Source organism: Myotis myotis, unplaced genomic scaffold (genome assembly GCF_014108235.1).
Source record: "Myotis myotis isolate mMyoMyo1 unplaced genomic scaffold, mMyoMyo1.p scaffold_m19_p_3, whole genome shotgun sequence".
NCBI lineage: Eukaryota > Metazoa > Chordata > Mammalia > Chiroptera > Vespertilionidae > Myotis > Myotis myotis.
In genome coordinates, this window is record NW_023416335.1 from 192,718,091 (window position 1) to 192,734,182 (window position 16,092).

General features: G+C 47.9%; 2 protein-coding genes across 13 annotated transcripts in view; both read left to right on the forward strand.

Annotated features, from left to right (window-relative positions):
• Window positions 1-5,138, forward strand: part of CHD4 (chromodomain helicase DNA binding protein 4) — a 30,445-nt gene extending 25,307 nt beyond the window's left edge. For 5 of the 9 annotated variants that reach the window (XM_036297099.1, XM_036297101.1, XM_036297105.1 and 2 more), the window contains 3 exons: window positions 2,441-2,639; window positions 4,013-4,176; window positions 4,577-5,138. In XM_036297099.1, the coding sequence (XP_036152992.1) occupies window positions 2,441-2,639; window positions 4,013-4,176; window positions 4,577-4,594 (381 nt within the window). In that variant the 3' untranslated portion in view covers window positions 4,595-5,138. The remainder of the gene's footprint in view (window positions 1-2,440; window positions 2,640-4,012; window positions 4,177-4,576) is intronic. The other 4 variants (XM_036297096.1, XM_036297100.1, XM_036297104.1 and 1 more) reach the window with 1 other exon arrangement.
• Window positions 5,139-5,341: 203 nt separating this feature from the next.
• On the forward strand, window positions 5,342-15,948 carry NOP2 (NOP2 nucleolar protein). Of its 4 annotated transcripts, none has more exons than XM_036297109.1 (16): window positions 5,342-6,131; window positions 6,397-6,506; window positions 7,633-7,678; window positions 7,865-7,953; window positions 8,119-8,348; window positions 9,894-9,949; window positions 10,065-10,216; window positions 10,315-10,514; window positions 10,652-10,741; window positions 11,806-11,893; window positions 11,970-12,110; window positions 12,700-12,839; window positions 12,988-13,077; window positions 13,241-13,363; window positions 13,476-13,704; window positions 15,167-15,948. In XM_036297109.1, exons 2-16 carry the CDS (start codon window positions 6,401-6,403, stop codon window positions 15,826-15,828), a joined length of 2,442 nt encoding a protein of 813 aa, XP_036153002.1. In that variant the 5' UTR covers window positions 5,342-6,131; window positions 6,397-6,400; the 3' UTR covers window positions 15,829-15,948. The 4 variants fall into 4 exon arrangements, with proteins under 4 accessions (XP_036153002.1, XP_036153000.1, XP_036153001.1 ...); XM_036297107.1 differs by having other exon boundaries at window positions 8,107-8,348; window positions 15,167-15,828; XM_036297108.1 differs by lacking the exon at window positions 5,342-6,131 and having other exon boundaries at window positions 6,401-6,506; window positions 8,107-8,348.
• The last annotated feature ends 144 nt before the right edge of the window (window positions 15,949-16,092 follow it).

The following is a 16,092-nucleotide window of genomic DNA, read 5'->3' on the forward strand; positions in this document are numbered from 1 at the left end:
ACTTGTGGGAGGTTGTAGGTAAGGGCTAGAGGTTAGTAGGTAGGTTTTTTGGCACTGGATAAGAGTATGGACTTTACCCTATAGTTAATGGGTAGCCATTAAAGGTTTGTGAAGAGTTTTAATATGACCAAGGGAAATGAAAACAACATTCATGAAATTATAGAACTATCATATTGTGAGGTAGTAAGGGCTGAGCTATGATGCTGGTTGTGGAAAATGAAAAGGATATAGTAAAGGAAATAAAACACCAAAGAATTTATGGAATTTACTGATTTATTGTAGGGGTCAGTAAACCTTTTCTATTAAAAGGCCAGAAAGTAAGTATTTTGGGCTTTGGTGGACATATGATCTTTGTTGCAAATACTCAACTCTGGTAGCATGAAAGCAGCCACGGGTGATAAATAAGTATGAATGTGTTCCAATAAAACTTTGTCAACACTCAAATTTGTTCTTCATATAATTTTTATGAAATGTCACAAACTATTTTCACTTTTCAGCCATTTAGGAAATGTTAAAAAAAAATTCTTAGCTCTTGGGCCATACAAAAATAGGCAACAGGCCCAATTTGGCCCCCAGGCCATTGTTTTGCTGACCCCTCACTTACTGGATTTGAGATACAAAGGAATAAGCCTTCAGAAATAACTGAAGCTTTGAGCCTGAGTCACTGAGAAAATTAAATTATCATTGGCAGATCAGGGAAGTGAGGAGGAGAGGGAACAGTTTGTAGAAAAGAGGAAGTTCAGTTTTAGGCAAGTCAGTTGGTGTTTCGCACCAGTAAATAACCCTCCCACTACCTGTGCCACCATAAACAAGTGGGATCAAAGAGTGATCATCATACATGAGTGGAATCAGAACAACCAGTGCTCGACCTGCAGGTTTGAAAAGCATCAAATCATTTACATATAGGTTCTGGCTGACCTAGGAGAGGAAGAGATCTGTTGGGAGAATACTTTGAAAGAACAGCAGCAAGTCAAGGGCTAATCCTAGAAAAAGCTCAGTTTGGGGCAGGAAGAGGGAGTTGGTGAAGGAGACAGGGTATATGGCTTGAAAGTGGATGCTTGGTCTGTTTGGAGGTAAATTAGTAGGCCCTGCTGGAGCCAGATCTTGTGGAAGAAACAGCAGCGCTTTATCCTCATACTGTCCTTTTTCCTGTCCCCTAATGCATTCTCTCTACCAGTGGATGCGTGAGTAAACTAAGTCTCATAACTTCTGAATCAATATTCTGTCTCTTGGAATATGTTTCAAAGACCCTTTTACACAGCTCCATCAGGCAGCAGCTACAAGAGTATGTTGCAGTATGATTTTTGGTGTTGGGGCCTGGAAGCAACCTAGCTGTTCGAAATGGGGAGTGTGGATAGATAAAATATGGATTCACATCGTGGAGCACTAAGCAACAGCTAGAGCAACAAAATGCATATGATATAACAACATAAATGGACACTTTAAGAAGATACGTAGTGGGGAAAGGAAAGCATTTTATATATACAGGACATTCTGTAAACTAGAAATGTGCACAAACTTCAAGAACACCCACCAAAAGACACACAGTAAGTATATTAGAAGGGTTACCTATTGGTGAGGGGAAGGAATGGAAGTGAGATATGAGACAAAGGAAGCAACAAAAAAATTTCGAGAATTTATTTTATTTTTTTTAAGAGGAAGGGAGAGGGAGAGAGAAGCATCGATGCGAGAGCAAGACATTGATTAGCTGCCTCCTGCAGGGGTCCTATGGGGGATCAAGCCTGCAACCTGGACATGTGCCCTGACTGGTTTTCAAACCCTCAACCTTTTGGTGCACAGGACAACGCCCAAACAACTGAGCTACACTGGCCAGGGCCAAAAATAATTTAAAAGAGTAAAACAACTTAAATGATATGATGTAGATATACCCATGGGATGGACTACCATGCAAACCATTAAGAATCGTCTTTTATGAAGTGCAGCAAAGAACAAAGGAAGATGCTTACTATGTAACTTTTAGTGAAACATAATATAGATTGTATATATAGTTTCAATTATGTAAAAATCTGTGGAAAGAAAAATCTCAGAATGTTAACAGTATCTCTAGGAGGTAGGATTATTTGTGATTCTAATTTTTTATGCATTCTGAGACCGTCAGAAATAAGCAGTAGCCCTAGCCAGTTTGGATCGGTGGTTAGAGCATTGGCCCACGGACTGAATGGTTGTGGGTTTGATTCGGTCAAGGGCACATACCTTTGTTGCAGGCTCGATTCCCGGTCCTGGTCAGGGTGCGTGCAGGAGGCAACCAATTGATGTGTGTCTCTCACATTGATGTTTCCTCTTTGTCTCTCCCCCTTCCTTCTGCTTTCTCTAAAAAATCAATGGAAAAAATATTCTCGGGTGAGGATTAACCAAAACAAAAGAAATAAGCAAAGTGAGTATCACTCTAAGTCTCATCTCCTCTCTATCCCTTGTCCAGCTTCTAGAACAAGCCCTGGTCATTGAGGAACAGCTTCGGCGGGCAGCTTACCTGAACATGTCAGAGGACCCTTCTCACCCTTCCATGGCCCTAAATACCCGCTTTGCTGAGGTGGAGTGTTTGGCAGAGAGTCATCAACACTTGTCGAAGGAGTCAATGGCAGGAAACAAGCCTGCCAATGCGGTCCTGCACAAAGGTAGCCAGTGACTCTCCTGCCTCCTGCTGACTCGGAGTCCTTCCTCCTCCACTCCTCCCCAATACACATTTCTTGTTTCCAAAACCTTTTTCAGGGTCCTTTTGTCTGGGAGCTTAAGATGTACTGGGGATCTGTGCCTTCCTCCTTGGGAAGCTATTATCTTAGAGCAGCGGTTCTCAACCTGTTTGTCGCGACCCCTTTGGTGGTCGAACGACCCTTTCACAGGAGTCGCCTAAGACCATCCTGCATATCAGATATTTACATTACGATTCATAACAGTAGCAACATTACAGTTTTGAAGTAGCAACAAAAATAATTTTATGGTTGGGTCACAACATGAGGAACTGTATTTAAAGGGCCAGAAGGTTGAGAAACACTGTCTTAGAAGCAATTAAGGATAGTAGTTCTTTGCCTCTTTTAATATATTCAAGTTCTTGGAGGTGGGAAGCAAAGCAGAATAATATAATGTCATCTGGGATACTTAAGAGGTAACGTAAGGTGATTTAAGATCCCAACAAATCTAGACCTCTTTCTAATGAAAGTTAAAACATTGTGAGGGAGGTGGAGGATGAAATGAGGAAAAGAAGGCATAAATAAAGGAGGAGACAGCTCCAAAAGATGGAGAGGATAGTGAGAAAAGGAAACAATAGGAATAAGCTTCTTTTTTTTTTTTTTTTTTTTTTATTGATTTTTTACAGAGAGGAAGGGAGAGGGACAGAGAGTTAGAAACATCGATGAGAGAGAAACATCGATCAGCCGCCTCCTGCACATCTCCTACCGGGGATGTGCCCGCAACCCAGGTACATGCCCTTGACCGGAATCGAACCCGGGACCCTTCAGTCCGCAGGCCGACGCTCTATCCACTGAGCCAAACCGGCTTCGGCAGGAATAAGCTTCTTAAGAAGTAGCGGAAGTAGAGACAATAGGGAGCAAAGGGCAGAGAGGGTTAGGTGACTTTAAAAGGCACAGATACAAAATAACCACGGGATGTGAAGCACAGCATAAGGAATATTGTCAGTAATGCTGTCATGACAGGTATGGTGTCAGATGGTACCAGACTTGTCAGGGGTATCAGTTTTGAAAGTACATGATCATTAAGCCACTATGCTGTACACCTGAAACTAATGTAAAATAATATTGAATGTTACCTGTAATTAAATAAACATTTAAAAAAGGCATAGCATCATGGACAGTTGGAACTGGAATATGAGGAGTAGGAATTTGAGTGTGGTGGAGGCCAGGTCAGGAGACTGATAAAGGACAGCACTCCAGCACATCAGTCGCGTGGCCACTGAGAAGTCATGGGCAGACACAGGTCCACTATGGTAAGCAGGAGCTGGGTCTGCACCTCAGCTCACCACCTTTTCCCCTTGCAGTTCTCAAACAGCTAGAAGAACTGCTGAGTGACATGAAAGCTGATGTGACTCGACTCCCAGCTACTATTGCCCGGATTCCCCCAGTTGCTGTGAGGCTACAGATGTCAGAGCGTAACATTCTCAGCCGCCTGGCAAACCGAGCGCCTGAACCTACTCCACAGCAGGTAGGACCATTTTCTTTTCTTTTTTTAAAAAAATAGATTTTTACTGATTTCAGAGAGGAAAGGAGAGGGGAGAGAGAGACATCAATGATGAAAATCATTGATCGGCTGCCTCCTGCATGCCCCCCACTGGGGACCGAACCCGCTACCCGTGCATGTGCCCTTGATTGGATTCGGACCTGGGACCCTTCAGTCCACAGGCCGATGCTCTATCCACTGAGCCAAACCAGCCAGGGCAGGACTTTTCCTCATGTTCCCTGTCCCAGCAGAGCCATTCTGGAACCTGTAACTTTCACTCTGTGTCCCTAACTGGGCAGGTGGGGCCTTCCTACCAGGGAGTTCTCTGGGGATCTGGTGAATACTGGTTTGGAATTCTGACTTCCATGTCTCTCTCTTGCTATAGGTTGCCCAGCAGCAGTGAAGATCCAGACTGACGATAACCATCTTCACCGCTGAGCAATGAACCTTCCTCACTTTCCCTTGCCCAGCTTCTTCCTTGGGGGCCTGAGAGACCCTCTCCTTCCTTCTGCCCATCTTCCGTGTTGTAAAGGAACAGCCCCCAGTCCACTGGGGGAGGGGAGGGAGTGAGGGCGGTGGTGCCCTTCCTGCTGGAGAGAATGCAGCAGTAGCGCCGGCGCCATCTGCAGGGAGCTGGCGGGCTGGCTGGCCTTCTTCTGGGCCCTGGCTTTCCCCACTGTAACGTCTGTTACACACAAACTGTTGTGGGTTCCTGCCAGGCTTGAAGAAAACGATCTGAATTTCTTCGTTCTTTTGGTTTTATTTTGTTGATTTATTTTGTGTTTTCTTTTCTCCTTTTTTGGGGTATTCGGAGTGGGCTGGGCCCCTGGGTGAGACACAGCTACCTCTGTTGGCATCTTTTTAATACCAGGAACCCAGCGGCTCCAGCCACGGCTAGAATGAAATAAAGTTTGGAAAAAAAAAAAAAAGGAAAAGAACCAAAAGCATAAAAACCACAGCAAAATTTCTTGATGAAAATTGAAAATAAAAGTTTCCTTGTATTTTAGTGCGCTGGTTCAGTGTGGGTTGTAGGAGCAGGGATGCATGTGTGTGACCGGAGCCCTGGGAATGTGTAAAGGAAACGGAAGGTTCTGGTAGTTGGCAAACGCGCTCCTGCCCGCGTGCATGTGCCCTTGTGCTGCAGACCAAGGGCGACGGCTCCTTCTCCCCTGGAAGGTGGGAGGCTCCCAACCACCTGGGCTCACCTGCCATTTCATGGGCTGAGGTTTCCCATGTATGAAGTGATCTTCAGAAAGTCGGGATGATAAGCCCAGGAATGTGCTTGGGACAGTGTTTAACAGCTGCCAGCACTAGCTTAGTATTTATGAGAAGGAAGGCTGATACAGCTTTTCCTTGCTCACTTAGGGAAGTCAAAGTGCAAGATGTCCACCCGGTCCTCAGATGTGAACCTAAGCATGAAACTACCCGATGGGCTGAACAGGCGTCTGGGATCAGGAAGAGGGTTCATAATCACAGGGTTGGGAGCAGGCAGGGGCCAGGGATGCCATGATCTTCGACGAGGAAGAGTGGAGGTGCCAGGAGGAGGGCCCCGCTATTTCGCCTTGGTTTGGGGTGAGGCGGAGGCCTTCAGGTACCATTTTCCCAACTGAAACCTGCAGTGAGGCCACACGCTCAGGCCAGGAGGGAAGGGCGGGGGAGCTGAGGACGGCTCCGCCATTGCCTTCTCTCGGAGTCTGAGTAGGGCGGTCCGCTCCTGAATTTCCCCCGGCCGCAGCGCGGACCGCCAGGCGCGCGTTCCCAGAGCGCCCGTGCGTTCCGGGTTCCGCGGAAGACCGGAAGAGGCGGGGCCACCTGGCGAGCGCGCCCCGCGTCGGCGTAGAACGTTTCCTGGGAGAGGCGTCAGAGCGGCAGCCTCAGACTGCACGTGGATTGCTGCCCCTGGTGCCGAGGGCGCGTCTCGGGCCCGGACCCGCTTTCAGGTGAGCCGAGGCTTCGGAGGACTCCGGAGGAAGTCGGGGAAGGGAGCACTGACCTGGGCTGGGGCATGAGGACGGGCCGCGGTACAGATGGCGTGGAGACCGGGTCTCGTCGTGGGAGGAGTTTGGTCAGGCCTCGAGGGGCTGTCGGGGTGCTGAGTCGAGGTTCTGGTGGAGATGATGCCCCTTTCCACTCAGATAGGCCAAGTCTGCGGGCTGCCTTTCCCTTTCCGACACGGCGACTCACTCCCATTTTCCTTTTCCCCAGTATCATGGGGCGCAAGTTGGACCCGACCAAGAAGGAGAAGCGCGGGCCCGGCCGAAAGGCCCGAAAACAGAAGGGCGCCGAGACCGAGCTCGCCAGGTTCTTGCCTGCAGGTGAGGCTCAAGCTTGCCTCCGATTCTCCAGCTTGTGCGCCGCTTTTCCATGTGCATTGAGAACCTTCATTCCCTCCCCTTCCTGTTGAAGCCGAATCTCTTCTGTGTGAGTTACTAGGAATAAGTATGAATGAAACACGCCATCAGCGCTAGAGCTTAGGGAAGAAGCGACGGGGACACGAGTACCCATAACAGAGAGAGGTTTAACCCTGAAGGAGGTGTCCTCACGCGGTGAGAGAACTTAGATTTTCAGAACCTGGGCTTTGAAGAATGGAAGCTATTTTATTTATTTTTTTAAAAAATATATTGATTTCAGAGGGAAGGGAGAGGGAGAGAGAAGCATCACTGATGAGAGAGAATCATTGATTAGCTGCCTCCTCCTGGCTTATGGGTCAACACTCAACCACTGAGCCACTGGCCGGGCTGGGTGACGTTCTAGCAAGTGCAAGTTGGGAAGGGGACAGGCCTGTGCCTGTGAACTGCGTTGTGGAGGGGACGGAGGTGGGAACACAGAAATCTGGTTCCCACATGGGAGCAGTCTGCTGCGGGGAAGACTGGCAGAGGAGACAGGTAGTTGGATTGCACATTGGAGACAAGATGCAGTGTATTGGCTGAGCATTATACTGAGCCCTTTGGACACATTGTTATGCTTCGTTCTCTTGGTGCCCCTGAGAAAGGCACTGTTAAGGAAGTGGATGCTGAGAGGTTAATTACTTGCAAACAGTTACTAAATGAAGGGTTGAGATTTAAACCCTTTATTTCTTGGAGAATGTATGAAAAACAGCAGTTGTAAAGGTAAAATCCGCAGTGGTTGATAACCAGTTAAATTGAGAATGAGGGAAAGAGCAGAAGAAGCTCTAGCTTTTAAATCTTTGTTATCAGAACGGTGATGGTGCTCCTTATTGAAATCAGAAGTCTGAGGGAGGCTCAGTTTGGATTTGGTTGTTGAACAATGAGATGGAGATCATCTCCTTTATATTTCTTACCCAGCTCCTGGTAAAGCACCGTGGAGTGAATTAGAATTGACCCCCTTTCATTAACTTTCTTTCCTCGCTTCTTCCCTCTGTCCTTGCTGTTTTTTATTTTCCCTGTAACTTCCTATTCTTTCTCTCTCTCTCTTTTACAGCTGGTGATGAAAATTCCAAAAGGCTGTCCAGTCGTGCTCGAAAGAGGTGAGTGTGGATGTCCAGACTTATGTAGATTAAGTTGATGCTGTTCATCTTCAGCCACGTGACCCCATGTGATCATGCTGATGAAAGGGTTGTGTGGGGACTGTCGCACTTCCTTGTGATGGGAAATGTCGAACCTGGAGGTGTATCCCATTTCCTCAGTCCCTATATGTTTTCATATATTTTCAGGGCAGCCAAGAGGAGGTTGGGGTCTGCTGAAACCTCTGAGATGAATAAGCGTCCTGGGGTCAAACCATTACCTGGAAAGCTTCCAAAAGGTGAGTGAAAATAGGAGCCGGGTGCTACTTGAAGAGTCCTGTGGGCCTGGGAAGGGAAGGGCCTGCTGATCATTTCTGGAGTGAAAGGATATTCCTGGGGGTGGGAAGTACAGAGTGTGGCTGCCATTAGTTTAGGTTTCTTCCAACCCTTAGGGATCTCTGTAGGAGCTCTGCAGACACCTGGTAAGAAGGGAGCCCAGTCCTTACTTAACACTGCTCGAGGCAAGAAGCGCCCAGCACCGGCCCATAGCAGTGACGAGGAGGAGGAGGAGGAAGACTCTGAAGAGGATGGTGTGGTAAACCAGGGGGACCTCTGGGGCTCTGAGGACAGTGATGCTGATATGATAGATGACTATGGAATAGACTCCAACTCAGAGGACAAAGATGAAGAGGAGGTGAGTTTATTTCTCTGGTTGTTCAGGAAGCGATCCTTGCATTGTAGTCTTTCCAGATCCTTGAGACAGGGATAACCCTGAGTAGAAAAAAGGGATTTTAGTGTTTTAACACTGTTTTCCTATCACCTTACATCATTCCAGGGCACATGCATGTTTAAGTGAGCTGTTTGCTAGAGCGTGAGAATGCTCAGTGCTGATGAGGATGTGGTAGGGTGGACACTTGGTACCCCACTGATGGAAATAAAAATGCACACTTTTTTAAAATATAAATTCATTTTAATATATTGATTTTATTGATTTCAGAGAGGGAGAGAGAGCTAGAAACATCAATGATGAGAATCATTGATCGTTTGCCTCTTGCACACCCTATTGGAGATTGAGCCTGCAACCCAGGCATTTGTCCTTGACTGGAAACGAACCCTTCAGTCCACAGGCCGATGCTCTATCCACTGAGCCAACCGGCTAGGGATAGACTGGCACATTTTTTATAAAGCATTTGCTGAGAACCTTAGAAACTTTTTCTTTCTTCTTTTTAAAAATATTTTTTATTGGTTTTAAGAGAGAGAGAGAGATGTGAGAGCGAAAAATCAGTTTGCTGCTTCTTGCACCCCTATACCTGGGATCGAACTCACAACCCCGGGCACATGCTCTGACTAGGAATCGAACTGGCAACCTCTCCGTGCACGGGACAATACCCAACCAACTGAGCTATGTCAGCCAGGGCTAGAAACGTTCTTTACCTAGTAATTTCATTTAGGAAATGATCCAGATGTGGACAGATTATTTACAGAGGTGTAAGAAGTTATTTATGTATTCTACAATTAGTATATAGGTGTGTTATTAGAGAATTTTAAGTAATATAGAGTTATATAGAATTTTTAAAAAGCCCCCGAAAATCAATTGAAAAAGAAAAAGCAAGTTCTAATTTGCACCCCTCACCCACAAGCCACATCTCTCTATAGAGCTCCTAATACGAGGTTTTGAGGCACCACATGCACTCTAATGTGAAAAGCTCTGAAAATTTCAAACTACCCAATAGACATCTGCTAAGTAACACTTGGCCATCGTGTCCGAATGTGCCTTTTCTCTGTGAATGAGGAAAAGCAGGAAACATATGGAAACGTATCATGATTTTAACTGTAGGAAAAGTAGAATAGGGAGCATTTGAAATCTTGCTTCTCAGCAATTGTTGTCAATTTTGGCTCAAATAAACTCTTATAAAACTTCTCTTAAAAAAAAAAAAAAAAGAAGTCTGGAAGAAAATATGGCAGAAAAGATGCCTAAGGGCAGTTTTTGTCCTCCCTGTACACATATGGCCTGTATTCATGTCTTAAACTTCTTAATGGAAAGGGAAATGCAAAAGTAGATAGGACAGTATAAGGACCCCTTTGTGCCAATGTTAAATTCATGTCTTTAGGGTCTATGTTTCCTTCTGAGAGCAAGTGTTACATTTGTATTTAGGAAAAAATAAAATACAGAGATACAAAGTGCTAGTGGGTTGGTGGGAGGGCAAGCTCTGCATCACCAGCCTCTCCTCTTTTTCAGTTGCTGCCCATTGAAAGGGCTGCTCGGAAGCAGAAGGCCCAGGAAGCTGTTGCTGGGTGAGTTTTGGAAACTTTAGGATGGAGAATAGCGGCTGGGATGAAGGAAAAGGTGAGGAAGGAAGAGGCGTCTGTTTTGATCTGTGAATCACTTTGTTCCTGGGCCTGTTTCTAGGGGCCCGTGGAGTGAGGAGGAAACTGACGAAGAGGAGGAAGTGTCCCCTGAGTCAGGCCCCCAAAAGGAATACGAGACAGATGGGGGCCTGCAGATCAACCTGGATGAAGAGGAGCCTTTTGTGCTGCCCCCTGCTGGGGAGATGGAGCAGGATATCCTTCCAGTGAAGGGTGAGGGGTGGGGGAAGGTGCTTGCTGGAGGGGATTTCCAGGCCCTGGGCCATTATGGAACAGTTTCTTAACAAGCCCACGTGCCCAGGCTCCAGACTTGCAGCGAATTCACAAGCGCATCCAAGACATAGTGGGAGTGCTGCGTGACTTTGGGACTCAGCGGGAGGAAGGCCGGTCTCGAGCTGAGTATCTGCACCGGCTTCAGCGGGATCTGGCCACTTACTACTCCTATGGAGACTTTCTGCTTGGCAAGCTCATGGACCTCTTCCCTCTGTCTGAGGTACCGAATTGCCAATCTAGTGCTCCTTCTGCTATCACCTCTCTTCTTACCCTGAGTAAGGAAGGCGGTCAGCTCCCTTGTTCAATTCTGGCTGAGCTTGGCCAGCCTGACTTGGTCTTGCCATCTTACTTTACCAGCTGGTGGAGTTCTTAGAAGCTAATGAGGTGCCTCGGCCCATCACCCTCAGGACCAACACCTTGAAAACCCGGCGCCAAGACCTTGCTCAGGTGAGGGGTGGGTTTTGAGGTTTGCTTGTCTCTGGGAGGTACTGACTTCTGTTAACCACAGAGACTCCCTGTCCCACCCTGACTAGTATCGGTTGTTGGTATAAACATGATTCCAGGAGGCAAACCTATATAGGTCTGGTGTCATGCTGGTCTGTCTGACTGGCTGGGGGCCTAGGACCTCTGTGAAGTGGAAAACTCGCCCTTTAGCCTCTGCTCCCTGTGACAGGTGAGACACCTAAATAAGGATGAAAGTGCTACCTCAGAAATGGGAGGGACTTGTCTGCCTTTTAGATCATTGAGAAGCTGGTGAAACTGATTCCCCAGAAAGAGAGCACATGGGCACAAACCATGTTTTAGGCTCATTGTTTCCAAGGGCTCAAGGACCCCCGGTTAAAGACCCTTGTTCTAAAGTTCAGTTCACCTGTGTGTGTTATATTCCCTGGTACAAAGATAACCTGATAATTATCTTTAATGTGCGCTAACCAATAGGGTTAAATTCTGGTATGTTAAAGGGCTAAGCCTCTTGGAAAATTGGAATCCCCTTCCAGGAAATAGCAGGAGCTGCCAGTCTGCTTCAGTGGGATGAAGTTCAGACCTTGAATTAGAGCCTCAGGCTAAGGAAAAGGACACCAGGGGATGGGGTGGGGTGGGATGTGAGAGGAGAAAGTGCTTTCAGTGAGTCTGTGGGGGTTATTTTCTAAGAGGTCTAGGAGTTGTCACCGACTTCCTGATAGGACCAGGTTTTCATATCTCCATCTGTTTTCTGGACATGGTAACCTATAAGGCTTTAAAAATTTTCATGCTTGCCCTAACCGGTTTGCTCAGTAGATAGAGCGTCGGCCTGCAGACTGAAGGGTCCCGGGTTCGATTCCAGTCAAGGGCATGTACCCTGGTTGCAGGCACATCCCCAGTAGGAGGTGTGCAGGAGGCAGCTGATTGATGTTTCTCTCTCATTGATGTTTCTAACTCTCTATCCCTCTCCCTTCCTCTCTGTAAAAAAAAAAAAAAAAAAAAAAAAATCAATAAAAATTATATATATTAAAAATTTTCATTTTTACCTTCAGGCGCTAATCAATCGTGGGGTTAACCTGGATCCCCTGGGCAAGTGGTCAAAGACCGGACTGGTAGTATATGATTCCTCAGTGCCCATTGGTGAGTGTTCCCTGATCAGTAGCCCTTCTGCCTCTGCCCTTCTCCCAGCATGTCACAAACAGGTCCTCCTCTGCAGGTGCTACTCCCGAGTACCTGGCTGGGCACTATATGCTACAGGGAGCCTCCAGCATGTTACCTGTCATGGCCTTGGCACCCCAGGAACATGAGCGGATCCTGGACATGTGTTGTGCCCCTGGAGGAAAGACCAGCTACATAGGTATGAGAAATGCAGGCAGGAGTAGGATTTGTCTGGTTCTCTGCTTTTGAAAGTAGATGGGGTTGGAGACTCACTAGTTCTCAGGAAACTGCACAGAGAGCAGGGTGGTGAGGAGTACAGACTCTGGATCCAGCCTGAGTTCCAGCCCTGTGGATGACACTGAGCACCTCGGGCAAGCCTTTGACTTTCTTTTGTCACCAGTAAAATGGGGTGGTAATTGTGCTTGGGTTGGCTTTTATATTATGCTTGGGTGATAAGGGTTGAGATATACATATAGAGATACTTGGTATAGTAATTAGTCATAACCATTTCTTATTAAGCTGTTAACGCTTAAAAGAAGTAACTTAGTCTGTGGGACCAGAGAGATGTTCAGTAACGATGGAAAAACCCATGTTGATGAGTGTGCTCATCACCAGGGGTCAGTGCAGACTGGGGAGACCCATGCAGTAGGCAGTGGGGAGCAGGGCTGATTGGGGTGAAGTTTCCCTTGAGGTGCTGAGACTTCACCTGTGGATTCCTGGGCTGGAGGTACTAGCAAGTGTGGGGGCAGAGGAGCTGGCTGCTGAGCTCTTACCCTCCCTCCCCCCAGCCCAGCTGATGAAGAACACAGGTGTGATCCTTGCCAATGATGCCAATGCTGAGCGGCTCAAGAGTGTTGTGGGTAACCTGCACCGGTTGGGAGTCACCAACACCATTATCAGCCACTATGATGGGCGTCAGTTCCCCAAGGTGGGACTCCCTCTGTGCATCTCTCCTGGGGTGTCTTCCAGTTCACCTGCCCCCTTCCTGGCATCAGAATATTTAGACTTGCCTCTAGGAAGTAAATGGTGCAGTATAGGTGACTAAAAGCGGTGATTAACCTACACTTTTTCTCCAGGTGGTGGGGGGCTTTGACCGAGTACTGCTGGACGCTCCCTGCAGTGGCACTGGGGTCATCTCCAAGGACCCAGCTGTGAAGACTAACAAGGTGAGGAGCTGGGGTGGGGGTGGGAATAGCTGAGAGGTCTCGGCTGGGCCTTGTAGAGCAGGAGTGGGAGGTGGAGGGGCACCCGGGGCACCCAGCAGCTCACCTCTCTTCCTGAGGCTGCCTTTTGAAATTCTGACACTCTTGGGTCTCCGCCCTGGGGCAGGATGAGAAGGACGTCCTGCGCTGTGCTCACCTTCAGAAGGAGTTGCTCCTGAGTGCTATTGACTCTGTCAATGCCACTTCCAAGACAGGAGGCTACCTCGTCTACTGCACCTGTTCCATCATGGTGAGGCTTCTGCATGGCAGACCAGGCGGGCAGGGCTGGAAGACTTTGCCCCTTAGCTCCCTTCAGCTCAGCTCTGCTCTTCCTTCCATCTTTGTCTCCCCCACATATCCAGGTGGAAGAGAACGAGTGGGTAGTAGACTATGCCCTGAAGAAGAGGAATGTGCGGCTGGTGCCCACAGGTCTAGACTTTGGCCAGGAGGGCTTTACCCGCTTTCGAGAAAGGCGCTTCCACCCCACTCTGCGTTCCACTCGCCGCTTCTACCCCCACACCCACAATATGGATGGTTTCTTTATTGCCAAGTTCAAGAAATTCTCCAATTCTATTCCCCAGTCCCAAACAGGTAAGTGATCTCTCTACCCATCATCACTGCCTTTGCTCTTTCTGCCTTTCCAGAATCATTATAGTGTGAGTGTGGGGAAGGGACGACTTCTGCCATCCGTACCACAGCCTTAGCCTGCTTGGATAAGAGACCCCTTTCATCCAGCCAGGCTTGGTCCGAGCCGGGACCCCATTGGAGCATATTAGAGTGCTCCTGTGGATGCCAGCCTCTTCCTTTATCTACCAAGTGGTTGCACTTGCTCATCACTAAGTATGTTCCCAATGCGGATTGTGGTTTCTCTTCCTTCTTGGCCCAGGGTCACCTTACTGGTAATGGACTTCTGCTGGTCCAGCATTGTCAGCACTGGGTTGGCAATAAAACTCCTCAGAACTGTCCATTCTCTGAGCCCATCACACTAATTACAGATTGTTTTCTCAGCCATCTTGAGGCATCTGTCCTGGATCTCAAGGGGAAGTGTGGGGTTTGCTGGGCTCTGCATGCTGGGATATAACCTGGGTTTAGTTGGAAGAGGGAGAAGTGAGCGTCTCTGGATACAAACTGCATGGTTTATTGAGTTGGGTTTTTTCTTTATCAGTAGCAACCCTTATAAAAGTCACATCTGAATGTTAACAAAAACCTTAAGAAATAGTTGAAGTTTGTTGTAACTTTAAAAGTATGTATTTAAATGTCCGTACTCATTTATGTTTTAACTAGAGGTGCAGTACACAAAAATTCGTGCCCTCATGGGGGTCCCTCAGCCCGGCCTGCACTCTCTCGCAGTCCGGGACCCCTTGGGGGATATCCACCTGCAGGCTTAGGCCCGCTCCCCAGGGGAGTGGGCCTAAGCTGCAGTCGGACATCCTTAGCCCTTGCAAGTGTCAGCTCAGCTTGTGGCTGAATGGAGCTCTCTGTGTGGGAGTGCACTGACCACCAGGGGGCAGCTCCTGCATTGAGTGTCTGCCCCCTGGTGGTCAGTGCACGTCATAGCGACCAGTCGTTTCCAGTCATTCTGCCGTTAGGGTCAACTGGCATATTACCTTTTTATTATATAGGATAGCTTGTTTCTAGTTGTTGTGTTAGAATGTCTTGCTATCCTCTGTCCTCAGGGGGGCACAGCTTCCTCTAAAACTTTTTGGCCCAAGGATGGGTAGTGAACCCTTCTCTTTTTTTTTTTTTTTTTTAAAGAATTTTTGTGAGTTTATTTGAGCCAAACTGTCGACATATGCCGGGAAGCAGAACCTCAACGAATTGAGATAGTGCTCCCGTGAACCCTTCTCTTTAATGCAGGGTTCAAATAGGACTTGAGTGAAGCCAGGTGATACTAAGTAATGTGAAACCAGGTAGTCTACTCTAAGGCACTCTTTCAGTTATGTGGAACACTTGGCCAAGAAATAGTACCCAGGCAGTTGCCTTGTTTTAATGCCACTAATGATCAAGACCCAGTGATGAGGTCCTTTTTCTCACATAATCTGTTTAATTTTAGCCCCAGGAAATTCTGCAACATCCACCCCTACAAACCCAGATGTGCCTGACCTTAAAGGCCAGGTGACCCCCAAGCCTGAGAGCAGCAGCAAGCCTGCCAAGAAGGCCAAAGGGGCTGTGAAAGCAGAGTGGCACTTGCAGAAACGGCAACGTCCCAAGAAGACCTCCTTCCAGAAGCAGAATGGTATCCCCAAAGGGGCAGACTCTGAATCGTCCACTGGACCTTCTGTCCCAAAGGTCCAAGCCTCCTCCAAGCTCCAGGGTAACAGGCAGCCAGCTGAAAAGGCCGTAGTGATCAGGAAACCCAAGGTGACTGGGAAACTAAAGCAACTGTCACCTAAACTGCAGTCTTCCAAGAAAGTTGCCTTCCGGAGGCAGAATGCTCCTCTCAAGGGCATGGATACAGAGATGCCCTCAGGGCTGTCCCTCTCCAAGCCTCTGGCCACTTGGAAGCCTGAGAACTGTGTTCAGCCCCAAGGGGCTGAGAAGGTAAAGCAGCAGGTGCCACAGAAGCCTTCCAAGAAAGCTGCCTTCCAGAAACAGAATGGCACCTCCGAGGGACCCCAGACTCCTACCATGTCCCCCCTTAGTGCCAGCCGACCCCCACCAGCAAAGAGGAGAAAATCTCAGTCCAGAGGCAGCAGCCAGCCACTGCTGTCTTAGATACTTGGGTGAAATGAGACTGGGGTGCTCCTTGCTGTTGTCCCTGGGTTGGAACTCTTGCCTCTGTGAGGATGGCTTTCCCACTCTGCATATGAAGTTTAATATACATTTTGCAATCTCTGGTCGCTGTGTTTTTTGAGGGGGCCGAGTACTGGCATTGCTCCTTTAAGGGTAGATGGGAGGGTGGGACAGGGGATCCCTATCCTCCTAAGAGTGGACAGTGGTACACGGAAATCAGGTCAGTGTTAGGTTCCTGGGACCCCT

Excerpts from the sequence above, each read along its gene's own strand:
- NOP2 (XM_036297107.1), top strand. The coding sequence starts at position 6,401 with ATGGGGCGCAAGTTGGACCCGACCAAGAAGGAGAAGCGCGGGCCCGGC. Across the intron at positions 6,507-7,632 it reads CGCCAGGTTCTTGCCTGCAG|CTGGTGATGAAAATTCCAAA; the intron begins GTGAGGCTCAAG and ends TCTCTTTTACAG. Across the intron at positions 13,705-15,166 it reads TATTCCCCAGTCCCAAACAG|CCCCAGGAAATTCTGCAACA; the intron begins GTAAGTGATCTC and ends GTTTAATTTTAG.